The 24840-nt window shown below is 36.3% G+C and overlaps 2 protein-coding genes and 1 non-coding gene across 3 annotated transcripts in view; all 3 read left to right on the top strand.

The window, feature by feature from the left end:
* The first annotated feature begins 543 nt into the window (after positions 1-543).
* LOC141572526 (U1 spliceosomal RNA) lies at positions 544-707 on the top strand. The gene has a single exon (XR_012497851.1). It is a non-coding gene; the product is annotated as a U1 spliceosomal RNA (small nuclear RNA).
* A 1703-nt stretch (positions 708-2410) lies between these two features.
* Positions 2411-12882, top strand: PSMA1 (proteasome 20S subunit alpha 1). Its single transcript, XM_019754487.3, has 10 exons — positions 2411-2540; positions 3859-3903; positions 4183-4284; positions 4406-4509; positions 5873-5961; positions 6547-6617; positions 6735-6864; positions 8006-8085; positions 11132-11242; positions 12515-12882. Exons 1-10 carry the CDS (start codon positions 2538-2540, stop codon positions 12569-12571), a joined length of 792 nt encoding a protein of 263 aa, XP_019610046.1. The 5' UTR covers positions 2411-2537; the 3' UTR covers positions 12572-12882.
* A 4414-nt stretch (positions 12883-17296) lies between these two features.
* COPB1 (coat protein complex I subunit beta 1) overlaps positions 17297-24840 on the top strand; it is a 32701-nt gene continuing 25157 nt past the window's right edge. Inside the window, exons 1-5 of the mRNA XM_019754489.3 lie at positions 17297-17433; positions 18174-18323; positions 21589-21818; positions 22229-22398; positions 23906-24020. Of these exons, the coding sequence (XP_019610048.1) occupies positions 18233-18323; positions 21589-21818; positions 22229-22398; positions 23906-24020 (606 nt within the window). The 5' untranslated portion in view covers positions 17297-17433; positions 18174-18232. The remainder of the gene's footprint in view (positions 17434-18173; positions 18324-21588; positions 21819-22228; positions 22399-23905; positions 24021-24840) is intronic.

Raw genomic sequence — 24840 nt, 5'->3', positions numbered from 1 at the left:
CTATACACTAAACTTCAAGAAAGATAACAGGTTTTTCTCACATTAAAAAAAGGATGGTATAGCTTTTGCATCCTATAAAAATTTTAAATATTATTGTATCAGTTAGGGTCCCAGCAAGAAACAATTGGCACTCTCATAAGGGGCAACTGAAGAGAGTGTAATCAGAATGTGGGCAGGGAAACAGCAAGAGACGATGCAGTACCACTGCCAACCTGGCACTAACATGGAGGGACAGAGGGTAATAAATATACTGATCCCTATCTCCTACTGCCTTCTGAGCTCCTATTAGTGCCCTCAGCTGAGCCCAACCACAAGCCATAGAGGGAGGAACCTTGCTGATGTATTCCATAAAGGGTGAAGTAGAGCTATTGGGGCAACAGAGAATATCTAGCATGGTGACATGAAAGTGCAAGCAATTCCACAACTTACTATAAATATTTCCAAATTTAAAGATTTCTACTAGAAGAGTACTAGAAACACAAGAGTTTTGGACTTCAGTCTTTGGTACTATGCAATATACACATATAAGAGTATTAATTATACATACTTACCTGGCAGGGGAGAAACCATGATCGCGAAGATGGTTTTCCCAGGGCGAGGCTTATCCATTGCACTCCAGACAAGGTGATGCCTGAGATTTCCCCAAATGTGGGAAACTCGATTGCATAATTTGTGGTAGTGGGGGACTGCGTTCGCGCTCTCCCCTGAGAGTAAAAAAAAAAAAAAAAAAAAATTTATTGTCTTTTTATAATAGCAAAGACTTGGAAATAATCTACTTACTCATTACTAATTACTCAGTAAATACTGTATTTCCACACAATGGAATACTATGCAATTGTTGAAAACAACATAGATCATTACTTCTGAACATGAAAAGACAGCCATAACTTTTTAAGTGTAGTATAAGACAGTTTAGTATAATCTTATTTGCAAAAAAAAATTATATATTTATATACATATTTATGAGGCATGTGTATAGACATGTAGAACTTTCAAAATGTTTATGCACTATATAAAAACTTTTAAATGAGCATTTATTTAATTATTGAACATTCATTATTCATTCAGCAAGATCTATTAGGCACTAAACTTCATGTACTAGAACAATCTATTAATTTAAATCTGTTAATTTAATCCACTAAATTGGGTGATTTTTTTTTTTAAATGACAACTAGTATTGGTGAATTTAAGGAGGGCACTCTCATATACTACTGTTGAGATATAAACTGGTAAAACATTTCTGGAGGGTAATTTAGCAATTTTTATCAAATCCTTAAAAATACCCACTTCATTTGACACAGCAATTCCATTTTTAGGAATTGATGCTAAAGAAAGGAACACAGATGTGTATGTATATATACGTATATATATGTATATATATATACACACACACATATATCAGGCAGCTTGGGAGAAGGGTAACCTAAATATTAAACAATAGGCATTTGGGTAAATAAAATGTCACATGTTCATAAGGTGGAATACTAGAAAGCCATTTTCAACCTGGAAAATGTCCAAAATATATGTGAAAAAGTTTTAAAAGAATGTGATACTAAATTGCTCTGAACTTGAATAAATCACTTAAGTGATCTGAGTCTGTTACTTCATCTACAAAGTTCAGATCCTTATGGACACTTTCAACTCTTACCTGAGTCTAGGTACTCATTTTTCCTTCTTTGTAAAGAAAATAAGTCATCGTTGGCAGTCAGTACATGTTAGGTTGGCAGCTGTTAGCAGAGCTGTCCTAAACTCTTTCATCTGGGGATTTACTAAAAGATGCTTTCAAAGTAGAAAATACGTCTTTCGGAAGAAAAGAAAAAAATTTGTTTTTCTCAGTGGCCTAATAAGAGTCGTGCTTAGTTTTGAGGACACAGGACACGGATGCCCTCAAAGAGTTCACAGTCTGGTGGGGGGAAACCAATAGCCATCAATGACAACAGAGCCTTGACAGATGAGTTTTCCAAAGTAGAAACAAAAGCATGTATTCAAACGAGATGCTCGAGGAAGAGTATGGTTGACACATGGAAACGGATCATTATTTTTTGGTTTTCCTTGGGGCAGTCTCGTGCCTCCGTCACACAACACCCCCAATTTCTGTGGACGCCGAGAGGCTCAGCGACACACTCGATCACTCCGAGTCGCAGCTGTCGTCTCGAGTGATTTCAGGGGCACCGGTCGGGCCGGTGAGAAATTGGAGGGACTCTGCAACACACCCCTAATATCACTGAGGATGCAAGAAGGGAGGCTTGGTAGAGGTCGCCCCTCAGCTCTTAGCTGCCGCGGGCACTCCTGGGCCCAGGTTTCCGGCCAATCTCGGTTCCACCCTCTTCGAAGCCCCGCCCATTGCTAGCGGCTGAGAGTTCTGAGGGCCGGGAAGCATTGGAAGAATATCGATATCTCTGGAATAGACTGCTCTACCCTGCGCCGCCGCCGTCAAAATCCCGCAGGCTTCTCAGCCGATCGCCGAGAGGTGGTTTCGGTAGCGCTCCTTGATCCGCAGCTTTGCTGGAGGCTGCAGCCAGGCCCGCGAAGGAATCATGGTGCGTTGGGTTCCAAGCTCAGGCTGGGTTGGGGCAAAGGTCCGCTAACTGGCGGATGGTGAGCCAGGTCCCCTGTCATCCTTAGAGCGGCCCGGAGCCATGGGGCATGGAAACCTCAGCCGACGGGAGGGTTCGGGCAGTGATTCAGCATCTCCGGCCTAGCCGGGAGAGGAGCGGTCGGTAGTCAATGAGGCCTTTTTCCGGGGTTTGTTTCGCTTTCTGCCGGGCCTCGGACACTACTTCTTCCTCAGCTAGCCGAGTTCTCCCCTCGAGTTCCTTCAGTGGAGTAGATTCCGAGCAGTCCTGAGTGGCCCCTCGTGCTCTGTGTCGGGGGAGAGAGAGGAGAAACTAGGGACTTGACTTGGAGGCCTCCCTGTACTGCCAGGGTTTGACCCCAGGCTTTGGGTGCCTGTATGTCGTCCGTTTTCCTAGTGGGCCTGTGTCATTTCCCTCTCCCCTAGAGTTCGATCAGAAAAGGCCCTTTTCAATCACTTTGTCCAGTCACCTAGTTTTACAGATAAGTAAACCATGGCTGAGAGGAGAAGTGATGTTATCAGGATTACAGCATACGTGTCAGGGTTCCCAGTTCTCTGTCTGCCATTCCAGCGCTCAACTTTCTCACCCTCGTGGTTATGCTCCCAAGTACTGTTCCGGTAGACTTCTTTTAATACTGTCATTAAAGCAGCAATTGCTCAATCTCTGTAGCTATTTGTGTCCCTCTCTAACTTCCTGGGGACATTTTTGTGTTTATTCATTCCGTTTGAATGTCTGCATGTACAAGGCACTGTTTTAAGGGCAGTGAGTGAGGGTTCAAAGATAAATCAGTCAGGTCCTTAATCATAATGTAAGGTACAAAGGGATGTGCAAGTAAATAACTGGTGGGAGTATATATTGGGGAGATTTTGGAAAAGATGGAGAACCAAGAGATAGACAGTGGAGCGAGTTTAAAGAAAAGGAATGTTTTTGACCATTTATTAGGGCCTGGTGTAAGGGAAGAGCTTTGGCAAAGGTAAGTTGACAGGAACTTTAGTAATTGACTGAACCCAACGGGAGTGCTATGGACAGTGGTGGAATTGGAAGTTGGGAAAATAGGTCCCAAATAGATCTGCTTTCCCTCTCCCACACTGACTCATGGTAAATGTAGAATTGGCTTGCAACAGTAATACAGTAGTAATCTTACAATGAAATTGTATTAACATCATTGTGTTAATATTGAATGGAAACGTTTGGGAAAATATCTTTTTTAATGTTAGAGCTTGTTAAGAGTTGGGATTTTTAATGTTCTTATATTAATAAGTCTTCTTTCTTTTACTTTCAGTTTCGCAACCAGTATGACAATGATGTCACTGTTTGGAGCCCTCAGGTAAAATCATGTTTTATACTATTTCTATGTAGTGGCTTTTGGTAGCTGCAATATGTTTAGAAACTCATAGGCTAGTAGGCTGTGAGAAGATGGAATAGAATCATTTTAGACATTCTTGGAACCTAAATGTATCATTAAAGTAAGTTTCCTGGTTTAAACACAAAAAATCATTTGAGATTTAACTATGCTTACCTGAGATTTGGGAACTCTGAATTAATTTTAAATTTATAAAAGGGTCTTGTAAGGTGACTGTAAGCTGTGTTGGTTTTTCTTCTTTAGGGCAGGATTCATCAAATTGAATATGCAATGGAAGCTGTCAAACAAGGTTCAGCCACAGTTGGTCTGAAATCCAAAACCCATGCAGTGTTGGTTGCATTGAAGGTAAATAAAGCTATTAAGTAGATCTTCCTCCTTTAGAAAACAGAACTGTCAAACATAAGTTTCACTGTATAGATAAGAAAATTGTAAACTTGCTTTTATGTTTTATAATGTCTCCATTTAGAGAGCACAGTCAGAACTTGCGGCTCATCAGAAAAAAATTCTCCATGTTGACAACCATATTGGTATCTCAATTGCGGGACTTACTGCTGATGCTAGACTGTTATGGTGAGTTTGATCATGAAAAACAAAAGAAACATCCCTTTTGATTCATAATTGTTTCCATTTCTAGAAAAGATCCGGTTAAGGTATTTTAGGAAATTGTCTACCAGAGTGTGTTTAAGATTGTGAATACCGTGGTGGATTTAGGCTCAGTTACTAAGTATTCCATTTCTTGACCCCTGTCATAGTAACCAATAGAATTCACCATATTAACACTTTTGAGAAGTCACTGAATAATGTGATATTTGTTAACTCAGTATATATTGCTTGAGATAATGTTATGTCTAAGAAGAGCCTGACAACTTGTATCTGGTTTCTAAGGATCAGCCGAAGTACCCTTGCTTTCTTTAATATGCTGGCATTTATTTTTGCAAAGCTCAATTCTGTATATTGCAGGGTATGCAAAGGTGAATCAGACATAGATCCTGTCTTCTAGGAATTTAAAATCTAGTAGTATACCTATAATACAAAGTAGGAAGTGGAAAGTGACAGGTAGATTTCTGTGAGAGTCCAGAGGATACAGAAATTATTTCTAGTTCAGAGGCATTGTGTGAATGAATAGCTAGGGCTTTGAAGTCACACAGATTGAGTTTAGTTCCCACCTTTACCACTTAGTATCTGAGATTGGGCTAGTTACTTAAACTCTCCATTTTTTTTTTTTTTAGTATTTTCTCTTTCAAGGTTATTGTTTAATAGCCTAACATGTAGAGCACTTAAGAAACAGTGATTTCAGGTAATATGTGAGTGTGTGTATTGGAAGATGGGAGGTAGTGAGCCAAAACTAATCTCTTAAGTCAGATTTAATTAGGGAAGAAAGAATATAACCAGTGAGGCAAACAGTAATGCTAATGTTTATGATTTTCAAATTACCCAGCGAGCCCTTGCTCTCTTAGGCCAGCAATATAGTGACAGCATTATTGGTTTCTGTCAGTTCTTGAAGTATAAAATATATTGCATTATCAAACATTTTATTTAACCCAATCTATCTAAAATATTGCCATGTCAACACATAATCAATGTGAAAACTATTCATGAGATGTTTTATATTGTTTTTTAAACTGAATCTGAAATTTCGTATGTATTTTGCACTTACCATACATCTCAATTTAGACGAGCCACTTTTCTCTTGCTCAGCCTTCTCTATTCTACAAACTGCTGTGAGACAAAGGTTTTCTTAGAACTAAGGAATATTTTAGTTTTGTTTTTTTAAAATCTCGTGTGACCCCAGAGTTTGTACAAAAATGTATCCTTCATGTCTTTCTGATTACTGTATATGAACGCAATCCATGTAAATGTCCGGCAGGAACCAAACTATTTCGATATGAATAACTGTGATTTGAAATTACTAATTTTTTTGTTTCTTTTTTAGTAATTTTATGCGCCAGGAGTGTTTGGATTCCAGATTTGTATTTGACAGGCCTCTTCCTGTGTCTCGTCTTGTAGCTCTAATCGGAAGCAGTATCCTTTTTATGTCAGCATTTTGGTCGTGAACTGTAGAAGATTTTGATATTTAATTCTTACATTAGTTATTAGTTATAACATAGATAAGATTGTGAAAAAAGGGTAGTTACTTTTCAATAACAGAATGTTTAAAATTTAGGAGAGTTGTGGGAAGTTTTACCAGTTAGAATGTGTTCTAAATAAGTAATTGTTTTGCTCTTTCATCAGTTCTTATAAGCAATTGAAATTTTTCAGACACGGATGAGCTCAATTTTAAGAAAACTGTCCAACCATCAGTTTCAGAGGAGATGTAAAGTTTTTTATTGGTGGTTCTAGACATCGCAAAAAATCTTTAACCTCTTATATCCAAAATGAATGAGGTTCTCTCCATGGGAGAACATTTTGCTAGCATTGGTTCTTGGTTTGGTGGATAACTCAACATTTTTTAATACTAGACCAAAGAAATATTGCTCTGTTTTGTCATCTTCCTGTGGTAGATTATGCAGCAATTAAGAAACCAGAGCTCTTTGTTAATGATATTTAATTTGAAAATAAAGGTAGTTTTTTATTCCTCGTTAGAAAAGGCTCTTTAACCAGTTTAAGAGACACAGATACCAACGCAAAGATACGGCCGGAGACCATATGGTGTTGGGCTGCTTATTGCTGGTTATGATGTAAGTTCATAGAGTATTATTATATTTTAATGATTTTTTTAAACTGACTAGCAATATTCTAATTTTTAGCTCAACCAAAGTCAAGAATTATATAGTGTATTTTTTTTCTATTTGTAGGATATGGGCCCTCATATTTTCCAAACCTGTCCATCTGCTAACTATTTTGACTGCAGAGCTATGTCCATTGGCGCCCGTTCTCAATCAGCTCGTACTTACTTGGAGAGACATATGTCTGAGTTTATGGAGTGTAAGTGATTTTTTTTTTTTTGCCCCCTCCACTCTTTACATAGTGAATTAGCATAGTATCCTAAATGAAGAAAACTATCAATCTTCCAGAAAGACTTTAAAAAATTAAGCTCATGAAATGTTTATTATTTCTATTACATATACTAGCTTTTACCCCTTCTGACTACCACAGTAGTTTCAGTAGAACTTTTTCAGAATACAAATATGTCCCGAACCTTGAAGATTCTTGGTTCAGTTGGTTTGAAGTGTGCCTCAATCAGAGTTGAGAAACACTGTACCTGCTACCAATTTTAAGTTCTGTTTACAATTTTTCATTTTCTATGATTCCGTTCTTTTTGCTGTAGACATTTTTACATTTACTAATCCATAAACAAGTAAAAAGTCTGTAGCTGTGGAAAAGAAAGGAAAAGATGTAAGATGTGATCATAGGGCAGGTTTTTAAGTGTTTTGCTTAGGCAAGGATCTTGAGTTTTAACACATGCTTTTTAAATCATCTGTTGATGTGATTATGTGTTTATATGTTTTTCCCCCCCTTCATTCTATTGTGGTATGTTGCATTGATCGACTTTTGATGTTAAACTAGCTTTGCATTCCTGGGATAAATCCTTCTTGATCATAGTGTATAACAGAAATTATATGTATAAATGTTTATATAAACATAAATGTTGCTGGATTCAGTTTGCTGGTATTTTGAGTTTTTTTGTGTGTATATATTCATAAGGCATGTTGAGCCGTAGTTTTATTTTCTTGTGATATCTCTGTCTAGTGTTGTTATCAGGGTAATACTGGCCACATAGAGTTAGAGACTCCTTTTATAAAAAGTGAATATAGCAACTAGAATTCCACAATACATTCTATAAAACTTTGAGCTGTATCTTTATGAATCAGAATTTTGATTTAACTTAAGAAAATGTCAAATTTAGTAACAAAAATTATGTGTCCTGTCATTAAATAAAATAATACTCAGCAGTGTTATTATTAGAAGAAGATTATAGGGCTAACCATTAAACTTTTGGCTGTTTTTATTGTGATATATTTAGTATGTGACTAAAACCATGATGTTAGACTATAGGCCCAACAGATAAAAGAAGCCTAGCGTGAAGATGAAATTAAGAAATAATTGTTAAACTTATTACATATAGGTAACTTGAATGAACTGGTTAAGCATGGTCTGCGTGCCTTACGAGAGACGCTTCCCGCAGAACAGGACTTAACTACAAAGGTAAAAATCACGTTTTTCAATTGTAGATATTAACAATACAATTTAATCATTTATTGCATAAATATAAGTAATAGAAGAGTATATGCTTATAGTTCTTTCATTTGGGAGATGGTTGCCTTGGCTCATTCTTTCTCTTTAAGCTATTCACTAAGTGATCAGATTTTGAAACAATTTTTAAACATTTCTTTTTGGTATAAAGCAATAAAACCAGTAAGTCTGATGTAGGATGTCCTTTATTTCATCAGCAGATGAGAATCTCTTCATATTATTAATTCAGTTGACAAATACATGTATAGAGCACCTACTAGGTGCAGGCACTAAGCACTGAGAATATAGTAAACACAATAAAACATGTTGGCCTTTATGGTACATACATCCAAGTGGGGAGACAAACAGTGTGCCCATAAGTAAATTATGTAGTATAGTAGAACGTGATAAATGCTATAGAAACAATAAAGCAGGTTAAAGAGGGACCAATTGGGTATAGGAAGGTGGTATAGTGGGTATAATTGAAGATAGGGTGGTCAAGGATGACCTAAGAAAGTAGAATTTGAGGAAAAGAGCTAAAGGAGGTGAGTGAATGAGCCATGCAGATGTCTAGAGCAAGATTATTCCAGGGAATACAAGTGCAAGGGCCTTGGGTCCAGGATGTTTCTAGTATTTGAGACAAAGAGGCCAGTAGTGTTAGAGTCAGTGCTCAAGAGGAAGATAAGGAAGGAAGTCAGAAAGGGAATGGAGGCCAGCTTGTGTGTCTCCTATAAACCATCGTAGGTACTTTGGATTTTACTCTGAGTGGGCTCTTAGAATTTGAGCAGAAGAATACTTGATTTAATTTAGGTTTTAAGAGTCACTCTGGTTGCCATTTAGAGAACAGATTGTAATGGGGGCATGGGTGGAAATAGTTTTAAGATTGTGACAGTAATTCAGGTGAGAGATTGTGGTGGATTAGAACAATTGTAGATGATTAGAAGGGGTTCAGTTTTGCGTATGTTTTGAAATTAGAGCTGAAAAGGTTTGCTAACAAGTTGGCTGTGGGGGTATGAGATGTTAAAAAAAAGGACGTTTTCAAAGTTTTTGGCCTGACTAAAAGAAGAGATTTATGATAGAACAGGTTTTGGGGTAGGGTTTGTGAAGGAAGATCAGGCAGTTAGTTGAGGACATAAAATTTGAAATGCCTATTGTTTGACCATTTGGCAGTATAGACTAAGCAGTTATCAAATGTGCACCCCTTGGAGTTTGGTGGAGAATGGTCTAGCCTAGAGTTATAAATTTTGGAGTCTTTATGCAGAAATGGCTTTTAGAAAGAAATTGGACTGGATGAGATTACTAAAGGAATCGAATATACAAGAGGTGTAAAGACTTGGCCAAGGGCACTTTAACCTTTAGAGATTGGGAGGTGAGTAGGTATCAGCAAAAAGGACTGAGAAAGATGGCCCAAGAGGTAGGCGGAAAACTTGGAAAATGAGGTATCCTTAAAAGCAAATGAAGAAAGTATTTCAAGGAGGAGGGAATGAAAAATTGCTAATTGATCAAGAAAGATATGGATTGAGAATTAACCATTAGATTAGTAATGATGTCACTGGGGACTTGACTAAATAGTCATAATGGATTATTGGGGCAAAAGACTGATAGGAATGGAATTAGGAAAGAATGGGAGGAGGAATTGGATACAGTTTGGAGGATATATAGATAATATGTTGTGGGTCTAGAGAAATGGGGTAATGGCTGGAAGAGAATGTAGTGAAAAAAGGGTTTTTTGTTACTTTGATTTTTTAAGATGGGAGAAATTATAGCAAGTGTGCTGTATGGTTATGAAAATAAAGGGAAACATATATGTAGGAGAAATAAAAGTTGCTAGACCAGTTTCTTTGAACATTACACAGGTGGAAAGGTCGGCCTCAAAGAAGAAGTTGGACTGTTCATTCATAGTAACAGGAAGGGAGAGAATGTAGGGACACAGATACAAAAAAGTGGATACTGTGGAAGGTCTGAACATTCTTTTCTTAATTTGCTTCTGTTTTCTCAGAGAAATCAGAGCAAGATTTTAAGCTGCAAGGAGAATGGATAATAGTACAGTTGTCCAGGAGAAGGGGAGAATGAATGATCTAGGGACCTGTATAGTACAATGCAGGAACCACTAAAAGCCTCTTTGAATTTACTGATCATTAACTAGGGTGAAGATCAGTCAGCATATTATAAATACATTTTGTTATAGTGGTTGGATAATTATTATTCGATATGTATGTTCTTAACATAGGCTTTATAGCCTGCATAATCTAAACAAGTTTTCCTTTTATAAAAATAATACTCTCAAAAAAATTAGGAAAGTACATTAATATTTTTAAAATTTGTTTAAACTACCTATTATGGTATCACAATGACTGTCTTTTAAAAGCTGCGTATACAGTTGACTCTCAACATTTACAATTTGGAAAAGTTTGTTCAAGTGTCTGGTTTCCTGGTTTCATAATTTTACTGAATTGTAGAAAATGGGCTATATATCCTCATGCCTAAAATTTTCACTAAAATTTTAATTTTACAGGAGCTATTTTGCACTGGTTAGCATTGACTGAACATTTTAAGTATTGCTCTTTAATTTTCCAATGTAAAACTTAGTTTCAAGTCCTCACTAAATTCAACACATTAGAACCCCAAACTTCTGTTTCTTTATTAAGAACCATCATATCTTATTCAAGAAACTAATTTGATTGTTTCTTAGGAGTTAGGCTTAGTTTCTAGCTAAGTGGTTTGTTCCTTCACACTGGTCTGCAGCACATTCCCATTATGAGCCAATTTGCAAATTTTCTAGGTGACATAGATCTTTGTTCGGGGTTACTCATGATTATCACAATTGAATATTTAAATATATAAATTACAAGGGCTTACTAGTTTTCTTCTTTCTAACCTACACTTAAGTATTTTTAAGTCTTATTCAAGTACTATATAAATTTTTATTCTGCTTTTTTCACCCAGCATTTTATCATAAGCATTTTTCAACCTTAATTCTCTTTGATTTTTTTTTTTTTACCTTTTTTTTCCCCCTCAGAATGTTTCCATTGGAATTGTTGGTAAAGACTTGGAGTTTACAATATATGATGATGATGATGTGTCTCCATTCCTGGAAGGTCTTGAAGAAAGGCCACAGAGAAAAGCACAGGTATATAACTAATCATAACACAAGAGGCTTTATTAGTTCTATAGTAAACCGCTGTTCCTACTACAACTGTAAATCTGCCATTTTTGACTTATTGATAAGCTCATAATTCAAATGGCAGTAGGAAAACTAAGCTGAGTAAAGTGAAATACTGAGGGGGCAGTGGTCTCCATAAACACAAAAAGGGTTGATAATTTAGTCATCCGTCTCTCTCACAATTCTGTAGGTTGACTGGGGCTCAGCTGATGATTTTTTTGCTGGTCTCACTTGAGTCTCCAAAACATTGCTGTCATTGAGGGGGTGGGGCTAGAACATCCAAGATGGCTTTACTCACATGTCATCTTTACTCATTTTCTAGGTATCTTAGACAACTATAAGACTGGGACCTCTGCTAGAATGGCTGAGCCTCTGTCCATGTAGTCTCAGGGCCTCTCCTTCACCAGGGTCTCTCTAGCAGTGTAGCAGCTCAGAGCTTGCACACGTTCAAAAGCTTAAAAGTGAAAGCTGCCAGGCATTCTTAAGGCCAGGGCTCAGTACTGGCACAGCACCACTTCTGCACATTCTGTTGGCTAAAGTAAGTCATAGGGCCAGCCAGGAGTCTATAGGAGTGGGACTGAGAGAAAGTTCACTGGGACCAGCTTTGGAAACTTAAGTTGGTTCTTCACAAATACTGAGAAAAGGATTGAGAAGTATTGGTGAATCCCAGGTTAAATACTGATTTTTTATATTGGATATTTAGAATGCACATTTGCTATTTATAGACGCTTACTCAATAGCTGTGTAATTGGAAATGCCCTGTACAGAAATTTTTTCTACATGAATTTCTTCTCAATTTGAAAAGGATATTGTTGGTACTGTTTGGAGGAGCAAGATTTGCATTATTTAAACCGTAGTTAGTAAGAACCAACACTTTTGGGAAGAATGCAGTGGAGTGCCACACAAGTGGTTTGTTTGGTCATATTTTTGCTGTGTTTATTAGTGCTAAAGAGGAAAAGAATGTCTAAAATGTGCCGATTGTATTTTAAGGCTAGTAGTTATAATAAAAGGAAGACCATTTATTCTTGTGCAAGACAGTGTGGTAAAATGCTAGGATTGTTCAATGATGCTTAGGTTTTCAGAACTATAAAATTATATCTACTTAAAAAAAAACTGTTTAGAAATTTCAACAAGACAGTGAACTAAAACTGAGTATTCGAAGTATCACCTAGCTCCTTTTTCTCATAAATTCTTTTATGACATAGTATCACCTATTTTCTTTTTTCTTTCCCTCTTAAGCCTGCCCAACCTGCTGATGAACCTGCAGAAAAGGCTGATGAACCAATGGAGCATTAAGTGATAAACCAGTCTATATGTGTATTATCAAATATGTAAGAAGGCAAGAACATGTACCGTTGGCAGTAATCTATACTTTGAACCAAAAGATGTAGTGGTGAAGTGGTATGTTTTAGGAATCAGTCCAGGTGTGAATTTTTTCCAAGCACCTTCACTGTAAACCATATATTGTGATGCATTTTTCTTTGAAGGGGTCTATATAATCATTTTCTAGAAAGTATAGTTATCTGTACTAATGTTTTTATATAAAGAATATAGTGTCTTCGTGGTTTTAAAGACAACTGTGAAATAAAATTGTTTCACCTGCTGGAGTATTGAGTTTTTTGTTTTTGTTTTTTTTTTAAGTAGCCTCAACTATATAAATAGTCTGGGATTACAACTGGTCATTTGCCATGTTTGTCAAATTGCCTTATTTTTAGTGATGGGGAAAAATAACTCTTATCTATCACAGCCTTATACTAGTTCCCCAGTGTATGAACTGGCTGCATGAGAATTCATGGAGATTTGGGTCAGAATACAAATTTCAGGGTTCAGCTTTGGAGATTCTGATAAAACCTAAGAAACTACCACTTCAAGCAATAGTAGTAGCAAGATTATTAACACGTAAATTGTTTTTCTTTCCGACCAGCAGATGGCAGCAATGATAGCTCTGCTCTAAGTGTAGGGAACTTTTGCAGAAATAACAAAAGGGAAATTTTAATCTGAAACCATCATTTCCTTTTATCCTGCTCAACCAAACTCCAGCATAATCTTGAGGCTGCCTTCCATTATTCATTCCTGTGGGCTGTGTACCAAGATACTGCAGAACAATTTTTATCTTAGACCATACAAAATGAAATTAAAGGAAATCTGATTTAAAAAACAAAAGCAATAATCCAAAATTTTGCTGCTAAGAAGCCTTAGAGGAGTTATGAATATAATGAATATATTCATATCTTTCTGGAGAGGAGCAGTTCATTTATAGATAGGGAACTTGGATTTTAGACCTAATTCTGCTAATTAGTTGCTATTGGCTTTAGGCAAATTATACTTAGCCTTATTTTAAGGAAATCCTTCAGAGAATTAGTCTGAGTGTTAAATGGGACAATTTATGTGAAAACACCTTGTATACTCAAAATTTTATAAAATGTTCATTTGATTTTTTTTTCTAGATTGCTCAAAACTTGAAAAGCATTCTTAGGTTCCTAGGTTTAAATCTGTAACTTCTTGAGCGGAGAGTAATAAGAGAAACTGGGAACATCGTTGAGAGGAAAAACCTGACTAAATACAGGAATATGTGAAATGTTAGTCTCCACTTTGGAGTAGCCTCAAGAGTCAGCCATTTGAACTTGGGACAAGGCCACAAGTACCATGTGGTCATTTAACTGAATGAAGTTGCATCAAGCACATGTAACTTTCACAAACAAAATAAAACTGAATGAGGGAGGCCTCCTGCCTGCCTTCCGACTCAATGGGGGTATAATCTGGTAGAGACAACATAAGAGAAATTTCGTTATCTGCTCTTTCCTCAGGCAGGTCTCTTCGCCTGTGTGAGCCTTTGTTAAGTGATTCTATTGTTTAAAGATTTTGTGTGTGCGTGTATAATTTTTGTACACTGTTCCCTAAATGTAAACCAAAGTTGGCTGGCAGTCGGCTGAAAAAAAAAACTGATCCATATTGTATTTTGGGAGCAATTTAGTAATTTTTTTCAACATGTGATTTTAGTCTTCTACACTGACTTTAGAACTTAAAACTTTCCTCACCCCAATTAGATTCAACCGCATTGTACAGAGTTCATTGTGATGCCTTTTTATGTCAGTTTATCTAGTTGTTATACTTAATTATTCCATTTAGTCTGTTAATTGTAAACAAAATTCCTAATGTCCTCTCATAAAACCTATCACTTTTGTTGCCACGCAGCAGCCTACCCATCTGTCTCCTTGTACCTGCCCCTAAAGAAAGGAGAGTCTGTGAGATGGATCCTTTCAGGGACTTTCCTTCACCTTTGTGTTTGCACCTTTTGTCTCCCTGTTTGGCCCCAGAAAGATGGCTGGTCAGCCAATGACAAGTAAGATTCCCCATGGGGGGGGGGAACAACTCAAGCCAGGCACAGTCGAGTGGGGACCAACAGGAGAACCCATGGGGTTCATAGAGGTGGGCACAGCCCCCCCACCTTCCCCAGCTAAGGAGAGCCTCTGCCTTTGTGGTTGCATTCCTTCCCACAACCTGCAGGGGAAGTGATTCAATGATGTGCTCTCCATCTATTCATATGCATAAAGGTTTTGTCCCTTGGGGAAGTACATACATCCGGAGACTTAATGTTCTGCTGCGTGCAGGCAAGGGTGATTGGCTTGAATCAGTTTCCTATTCTGATGTATGGGATTCACAGATCTTGAGATTGACAAGCTTTATCCTCCCCTAACTAATAAAAGCTAATGCATAGGCCTGATTTGGGGCCCAGTTCTTGAGACTGGAGCCCCTTGGCCCTGCTTACACTCTATCATTGGCTACTGTCTTTTCTTAACCCTGCACTGCCCTCCTCACTCTCCACAACCCTCGTCACACAGGACGTGACAACGTTGATATAAAGATAATTCACCTGGAATTTATTAAGTATGTGTGCATCTTTGAAGTACTGGTATGGTTAAAAACAAGAGGCAGTAAGGTAGGTGACATATTCAAATTCTGGTCTCAGCTTTTTCAGTGTTTGACTATTTTGCAGTTTTGGTTAAGTCCCTTTTCTCTAGGCCTTGATTTCCTAGACATGTTAAGTATTTATGATTCTTGGTATATAACAAAGTCTTTGCTCTCAAATAATGCGTAATTTAAAAAGCATTCAAAATGATGTAATTACATGCTAGAGTAAAAATAAGTCCCAAAACAAAAGTGCATGTTTTAATAAGTCAGGAAGAATTTTAGACTACATAAAGTTCTGATACCTGTTTAACAAGCTCTGTATTTAAGAATATACAATAGTATATACACCGCCTGACAATTTTAAGTACAGACCCTAAATGAGATTTTATAAAACATTACATTTTCTTTCCTTTTTTCATATTTAACAGTTACTTAATAACTTGGTCACGATAAGCCTCAAATTATTCCATAACACAAGGGAGCCTTCAGGACAACTGAAGGGGACATGGTTAGTCCTACACCATTCACCATGGCCCTAAACTGCTGAGCTTTCTTATTGCTAAGTCTAGTTTTTATGCTCTGTTGGGTTTCATTTCATGCCAACAGATTGTCATTTCTTGGTAAGTGGGCTTGGAAACCAGATAACTGCAGTTATAAAAAATCTCATGTTAAAAATGAATACACAGAAATGGAACAACCTGTTGTACAGGCAGCTTGGGTTGATCTCAAGGGAATTATGCTAAGTGAAAAAGCCAATCTCAAAAGGTTACATTGTATAATTCATTTATATTACATCTTGAAATTACAAAATTATAGAATAGAGAACAGGTTAGTAATTTCCAGGTGTTACGGAGAGACGTGGCTGTGACTATAAAATGTTAGGAATGATACTTGTAATGGAATTGTACCTTAACTGGTGGTGATAACTGGAATCTAAACATGGTAACTACACAAATGAGTGCATGTTAAACTGGTAAAACGTGACAAGTGAATGTATCAATGTCGATTTCCTGGCTTCGATATTGTACTATAATTATACACAATGTTACCATTGAAAGAAACTAGGTGAAAAGTATATGGGATTTCTGTATTTATGCCACTCTACAATTATCTCAAGATAAACAGTTTTAAATGGATGCACAGGATTTGAGGAGCACTCAGAAAGTGTTATAAGCACATGGCCTTTGTGATATATTTTGTTGGATCAAGGAATTTTTTTGCTTGATGGCTCCAAAAAGAAGTCTCAAAATAGCTGGATTTTAGATGGATGCTCTGTTTGTGTTCTATCTCCCTAACCGAGATGAGCCTATTACGAAGGGCAGGTCCTGTCAGACCCCTTTGTATTCACAATATTTTTCTTAAAGCATCAATTTCTTTTATTAATAATTGGCCGAAACCTTTCATGGGGGAGTCTGGTATGGAACCTCAAATAGGCAAAACTGAAGGTGACATGGCGGATTGTCACTGTAAAAATTAGGTCTTTTGGAGATAGTAAAATCCTTTAAAACAGTGACTGTTGATCTCCCTTTATGCATAAAATAAATTCAAATTTACTGGATGTTCAGAATGGATCGGGAAAGGGACCGTTACTAAAACAAGCCACGTCATACAGTGTGACTTTGGTGTTCAAGCAACTCCAGCCTAACAGCAGAGGCAGAGATTCAAATTACTGCAGATGTTAAGAACTGAAATAGATCTTCATATAATCGAGTGTCCCTTATTAGATAAACCGAAGTTACTAACTCAAGTAGTATTCAGTTACTTTCCCAGTTTATTAGTGGGTGGACGGACTTCTAGCTCCCGATCTCGTGCTCTTTTTCCATTGGATCAAACAGCCCTGTAAAATGTGTTTCCTCTCTCTCCAAGCACTTCCTCCCCGTGACTGTTTCAATACCTGGAATAGGAAACTATTTCTAAATCGCGTTCAAGTTACCACAGCGCTTAATTCAGGCTTTCAGGGAAAACATTAAATATGTATTTCCAATCTTTTCTGCGGCCTAAACCAACCACGGACAAGAGAAAAAAAACAGAAAGAAACTTACAGGACGTACTTGCAGCGCGCAACCACAGGACGTAGAAAGCGTGTCCTCTCTGCGCTGCCGTAGGTGCCAGACGGCTGCAGCTCCGGTCGTCTCCCCACCCCTTCCACGTCAGCCAAGGACTCCGCGGAGCCTCCGCTACTGCTGGGGGTTGGAGCAGGAGGAGACGGTCTCGCGGTTGCCCCAGTTGCTGCCCCTCGGAGCCAGGTAGCGGGCCACGAACCCCCAACCCCAAAGGCGTGGTGGGCTGAGCAGAGTTGGAGGAACTGGCTGTATAGCGGGAAGATGCGGAAGGGGAGAGACTAGGCCGCTCGCGTCCAGGCCTGGCGAAGTGGAACGAGGGGTCTGGGAAGCTCTGGGCCGGACGCCCGGTCCCGGCCTGTATAGAGGCCATTGGTCGTCTCCCTCCCAGGCCTCCGGGGCTCGCCATTCCAGGCTGGGGCTTGCTTTGCAGGAGAAAAGGGACAGGAAAGGGGCGTGGAGGTACAGCGCACCGATCCACGTACGCAGAGTCGAGACCCACCGATGAACACGATAAAACACTTCAAGGGTTTAGCAGGTTAACCGTGCACAGGGTCTCTTAACTTGAGCAGTTCAGGTTGGGGGTTATGGTAAGTCCCTTCTGTAATGTGGTGGGGTGGGGCTGGGGGGCTGTCACTGTATTGTGGCCCCTCATTCTGCAGCGCAGCATTCTAAACCCTGGGCGGGGTTGTGGAGTAGGAGCTAATATACCTTAGGTCAAAACTGATAAATGATTTTTATTACATTAGGCTTTATTTTTATGGGACACGATATAGATTAACCCTCCCCTTCTGCAACTTCAATACTCAGAAGCCAAACTGAATCAACTTTATAGACAGTAAGGATCACTAAGGTTACTGGTTGTGTTTTTGGTGTTTTGTTATTATTTTTTACTTGTAATGATATCCTTGTATTTATTTTCCTAGATTTCCTGGCATCTGTGATCCTTAAATCTTGTATCAAGGGTTGATTATAACCAGGAACCATGACGGCTGCCGAGAACGTGTGCTATACGTTAATTAACGTGCCAATGGATTCAGAACCACCATCTGAAATCAGCTTAAAAAATGATCTAGGTAAACTTTGATCATGTTTGAAAAAGAAAATTAAAATTAAAAGCTTATTTGTATTTCAGGTTCTTTTATAATTAGAAATGTTTAATTTGTGCCTAAATATTTTCTTCTAATATCTCTTCGGTAAACCTTTTGTCTTACTAAAAATGAAAACTTGTTACCTTTAGACTTGCAGTATTGGTTTTTGGAAACAAAACATCTCAGTTTAGCATAGTAAAACTAAAGAAATGTGATAGTTTAATTGTTAGACATTACTAAAAATAACATAATGGCTTGTGTAGTTTAATAATATTATGCTTAAAAGCAGTTGACAGTTCTCTATACGAGTACATAACAGGTTGAGAGAATGTGTATTTGAATATCTTAGTCCCTTTGTGTATTTAATTCATATTGCTTAGCTTGTAAAACCAGAAGAACTTTGTTCTTTGTGTTCGCCACCAGTTGAACAAATGAAATCAGCCCTGGAATACACATTCATTTTCCAGGGTTAAGCTTTTCATTTTAAAGCATTATGCGAAGGAGAAAAGAAGTATATTTCTGAATTTTAAAAGTATATGTATCCTTTTTTTGAATGATTCTGTCAAAAAAAATTTTAAGTAATGCACGTTCCAAAATAATGATTGTCTTTTTATTGAACTACTAACTTAAACTGATAACTACTGGTTAAAACAGAGTAGAGTGAAAATTATGCTTCAAATCTTGAAAGTATCTTTAAGAAGATAGTTTGCAGTTTGAAAGGAGACAGTTCTTACTTGTATATTCCCCCCTCTTAATCAGTAATAATGGAATACCTCCTGATTTTAGATTACTTAATATTAGGTTTCTATTGAGGTCTAGTTTTAGAGAAGGAAGAAAGAAAACCCTCTTTTATGGCATTTAAACCGATACCCTTATATACAAAATATATGTACACACAAAATATATGTATATACATGTGTATACTCATACATATGTTGTGTATATATATTCATATTCACATAAGATAGTGGAATGAAATGCAAATTAATGAATAGACTTTCTTTTTTTTTCTTATAATTTAAAAGTTTTCATTTTTAGACCCCTGCAAAATACTTAAGGTTATAGCTGGGAAGGTAAAGAACAAAACCTGTTCTTAACTATAACAGTAGCCTTTTCTTAATTGCAGCTGCCTTTACTACTCTCCCCCAACCAATAAATAAATAAGTAGTCTAAAATTTGTGACTTTGCCTCAAAAGAGTTGAGAGGAGAAACTGTTTAGAAGTAATTTCTAGTTTAAGTAACAAATACTTTTTTGTTTGGTGAAATAGTGAGTTGCTTTACCTACACTTTTCTTTACATTTAATTGTTGGAATGAGCTCTAATGACTATATACGTTCCCTGGAGAGTAGGAAGTACTTAGTGTATTTTGGTGCACTGAAGTGATATTTGAAATTTTCCATATTTTTAGTAGTATTCATAAAGGAGCAGAAGATGTGCATAGGAACATCCTTCACCTCAGTTTGAATTGTTGAAATAAATAGAAATCGGGTGTGGAGGGGCTTGAAATAAAAATGGTGTAGATTTTTTTACAAGTTTGCTAGTAAACTTTTAAAACATAACCTTTAATTACAAGTGGTGTTCTAGCCTGCTAAACTTTTAGGATTTGCTAATTTGTGAAAAGTAGACAAAACTGGAACAAAAGAAGCCATCAGCATTATAGTGATATAATTTTATACCTTTTGACTCTCCTGTACACTATCAGACAAAGTAGGAAATTTTTTTTTTTTTTTTTTTAATTCAGAAAGGAAACTTTGGGACAAAGAGAGGAAAACCTGTTTAGGCTGAGTAAATACAACTTTAGCCACATAGAACTTGGACTAGTCTGTCTTATTTTCATGGTTATTGCTCTCTGCTGCTGTCATTTCTCCTGATGCTTTTCGTCATCCTCACAGATTTAAAAAACTGAAAGTTTGCCCAGATTGATACTCAGTTCATCCTTTCACGTTTATTTCTTGATTCAATGTAGTATACACCATATTTTTTTTTCATATGGGGATGGGGCAGGAAATTGAATACGCTGAAGCAGGGAGAGATGCATGGAAGTTAATCTGTTTTAAACAAAATTATTGACCCCTTTGGGATATATTTGGCAATAACCCTCACTGTGTTCTCAGTCCCCATACCTGAGGATATTCTCTCTTCTGCAACATGTTAAAATATCATACCAAGCTAGGAATAGATATATCATCTTTGGAGGCTAGAATGAACTTGAGATTTACCTCGTACAAGGTAAAATCCTTCCCATAACTGTCGACTAGTCGTTCAGTCTCTGTCTCTTTGACAACAGCAAGGAACTCTTTAATAGCCACTTTGCTCTAATTGTTGGAAATTTATTTCTAGTTCTGTTTTTTTCCCTCACGATAACTTGAAGATTATTAAAGACTTTTGTCATCTCTCTTTGTCCTCCCTTCTAGGTATTTGTTTATATTTAGGATCAAAACAATTGTAGTAGCATTGTGCTTGTCTCTTGTATTTCTGCCTTTGGATCAAAAAGATGTACCATAAATTCTTGTGTGCAATGATAATGATGCGACATTGTAGATTGTGTAAAATATAGTACATATTTTTTTCTAGGCTATGTAACAGTAAACTAATATGTTAAATTGTGTTATCCTTAATTTTAAATAATGGCAACTAATCTAGTACATTTTAATTTTCTTGCAATTTTTTTAGGTAATTTCTTAAGAAAGATTCTAAAGTTTTATAGCCTGTAGAAATAATGATAGGATTTTGGAATTAATCTAGTTTTTAGTTCCCAACCTTTTTGAGGTTGAGTATCTTCCTAATGTGGAAAACATGTCACTGATCTCCCCCACCTCCATAATAGTGATTGTAACTTCGGTTGAGAAAAATACACACTCACTTAACAGCTACTTTGAATTCAGAAACACTCACTAGCATCTGTTTACATTTTGAAAAATAGCTGCATGTGTGTTTGAGACATATATTATTTAGTATGCCTGTAAATTCCTGGCCTCGACATTAATTCCATTGGTTAGGGACCAAAGATATAATCCAGTGCCTTCATATTATATGTAAAGAATCATGAGATTCAGAGATAAATCACTTGTGTAAAGTCAGATAGCTTGTTTGCTTGGGGCATAGCCAGGTAGAGAACCCTTGTTACTTGGGTTAGTGCCTTTATTAACCATTCTGCTGATCAAGTGAGAAAATATTTTGTTAATTGCTTTTAAAATTATCTGAGGAATTTTATTTTGAAATAATTGCACTTGTTTAATTTTTGAATCAGAAAAAGGAGATGTGAAGTCAAAGACTGAAGCTTTGAAGAAAGTAATCATTATGATTCTGAATGGTGAGAAGCTTCCTGGACTTCTGATGACCATCATTCGTTTTGTGTTACCTCTTCAGGATCACACTATCAAAAAATTACTTCTGGTATTTTGGGAAATTGTTCCTAAAACAACTCCAGATGGAAGACTTTTACATGAAATGATCCTTGTATGTGATGCATATAGAAAGGTAAACTAAATCATAATTATCTCAGCATATTGCTTTGATTTTAGATCATTGTAAAATTGGTGGAATGGGCTTTGTTTTAGTCTTTAAAATTAAATCTTAGATAAGATGTGAAGTGTAAATATTTGGAACTGAAGTTATAAAGAGTTATTGTAAAAAGTTTTGATACTTTTTTTCAGACATTTTCCATGCACTTTTATGTTGTTAATAAAAAACAGTGACACAGAATATGACATTGATGTGATACATAAAAATTGCTTTAATCAGCAGGAATTTGATGGAACTTATCTGATCATCTAGGTCTTTTTCCTCAATCCTACTTTCTAATTTTCTCATTGGAAAATGTTGCATTGAAAACTTTTTTTAACAAAATGTTGAAACTCAGCATTTCATATTTAAATTTTTTATATCAGGATCTTCAGCATCCTAATGAATTTATTCGAGGATCTACTCTTCGTTTTCTTTGCAAATTGAAAGAAGCAGAATTGCTAGAACCTTTAATGCCAGCTATCCGTGCTTGTTTGGAGCATCGACACAGCTATGTTAGAAGAAATGCTGTTTTGGCCATCTATACCATCTATAGGTAAATAAAGACACTCCTTTGGCCTAGTTCTGTTTAGTCTTTTAGACTAGAGGCTCCAAAATGGTTTCTGACAGATTGTATGCAGCTTTCAGATATGTTTTGTTTGGCCTGAACAAGATTTTTTTTCCTTATCATCAAGTTGTCAGCATTGAAAAATCAAAGATCTGGAAACACTGGGTCCTAGTTTCTGCATGACAACAATCTGCTGAAATTCAATGACAGTAGCCTCCTTTAAACAGGTTGTACACTTTCTAGTTTATAACAGTACTTGTCATTCTCAATTGTATTACTCCAGCCCACTTAATTAATTTATTCACTTACTTAGTCCCTGTAGGCTTTGAGTTTTTGACCCTGTTGTAGAATTCTCTTTTTGTGGAATGTGGGTCTTGTCTTTTTACCCTTAGAGACCTTACAGAGGGAACTTCTTAAATAGGAAGGGTGGCAATTTTCAGCTGATTACTGCTGTTCTTAGAAAGCTGAAGATTTTGGACTTTAAAAACAATTCAAGGAACCAGTTAGATGAGGCTAGAATGTTTGGTTTTTACAATCACTGGTATTAGTCCGTTTAGAAGTAGGATGTAATTTTGATAAATATCTTTGTACTTTAATAGTTGGGTGTTATATAATTTCACAGTTCTCTTTCTGTTATATTAGTTTTTGTTACCTGTTAGGGAAAGTGATTGATAACAGAGTTCTTTGAAAACTACCATACAGGCTACACAAATTTTAGTATTTACGCTACAGTGCATGCACAAAAATTATGCCGTTTATAAGATAATTTGAAATTTGAAAACTGTCTATATGGTGATATTAAAGAATTGTTAAATTTTTTAAAGTACAATAATGGTATTACAATTAGTTTTAAAAAGAAAGAACTCTTAATTTTAGAGAACGTACCAATATATTTACAGAGGAAATGATAAGTGGTCTGGGATTTGCTTCAAAATCATATGGGGGGAGAGAAGTGGGGAAAGGGTAGAGGTGAAACAAAAAAGGCTGTGAATTAGTCATAGTTGAGATTAGGTGATGGTTTTTATTAGCTGGTGTCCGTTATTCTGTAGACTACAAATACTTAAAAATTTCCAAAATAAGAAGTAAGTTAGTGAGTAAATAAGTGAATAAATATAGTGCATAACTAGTGAAATTCAAGGAACTATTTTTTTCTCTAATAATTCTTAATGAAGGATCTTTTTAGTACCTTGAGGGTATTATTATGAGCATCAATATTATATTTCTAAAGTATATGAAAGACAATTATTAAAGATAGTTGATAGCATATTGAATAAATCAGCTTTTTCTACATTGAACTAGAAAAATTTGATAACTTAATGGATGAAGAGGTAAGCTTGTGATTCCTACTCACAATTTTCTAATTGACAATGTTTTGAAAAGCAAAACAATTGATAGTGTTATAAAGTTTGATAAAGGTTAATTTTGATAGTGTCCAGAGAGTTACTAAAATAACAAAGTAGGTTTTTATTGAACATGGATATTTTTTTATTTCAAGAAATTTTGAACATCTTATACCGGATGCTCCTGAACTGATACATGATTTTCTGGTGAATGAAAAGGATGCAAGTTGCAAAAGGAATGCATTTATGATGCTAATTCATGCAGATCAGGTGAAGTACTTTTTAAAAGTCACTTTGATGACTATATTTAAATGAGAATTAAAAGTGTTACATAAGTTTAATCAAATTTTTAGTAATTTTGTTTATAGAACATGTGATTTGTATGTTTTGATTTATTTAGATTTTTGAACTTAATTTGTATGGAAATACAGTTTTTACTTAACCTTTTCTGGAATATTGCTTATGTATATATTCTGTTTTTTAGGTAATAGTGGCGAGGCATTTAATAACTACTTTATTGTTTTTCCAGATTGAAATTATTGTGGCCATATCCTGTGGCACTTTACTTTGAGGCTTTGATTGCCTAATTTTCCTTCTCTTGGTATAGATTTCAAATTGTTTAATAGAGAACAATAGTAGCTTTGTCTAAGGTCCACGCTGAGTCATGTCTGCCAGAGAAGGGTGACGTTCAGTGTCGATGTGTGTTCTTACTAGGCCCTTCAGATTTCATAAGCAGATAGCAACTCTGTATCCAGCTCTGTCTGAGGTTAAAGTATATGGATCCACTGGTGATTAGCAGTGACTGCACACCTTGGTGGCATCCAGTCTTGCAATTTTTGCTATCCAGTATTTATTATCAAATGTGGGAAATAATATGAATGAAGATTAAACAATATATAGTCTATTCATTCCTTTGAAATTTTGAAGCTGTCATTTTATCTTGTAAACAAGATTATAAGAAAACTCCTTACTTAGTTCACAATGTTTTACCCTCTTTACAGTTGGTTTTACTGACCTGTGTTTTTATTTTACCTACATGAAGGAACATAATCAGAAATAGTTCAATGAAATTTGTTGATACTTTTACTAT

This window comes from Rhinolophus sinicus, chromosome 14 (assembly GCF_057876585.1).
Source record: "Rhinolophus sinicus isolate RSI-liver-muscle chromosome 14, RSI-T2T, whole genome shotgun sequence".
NCBI lineage: Eukaryota > Metazoa > Chordata > Mammalia > Chiroptera > Rhinolophidae > Rhinolophus > Rhinolophus sinicus.
Note: the sequence above shows the minus strand (reverse complement) of the source record. Positions and strands in the feature narration are given on the sequence as shown.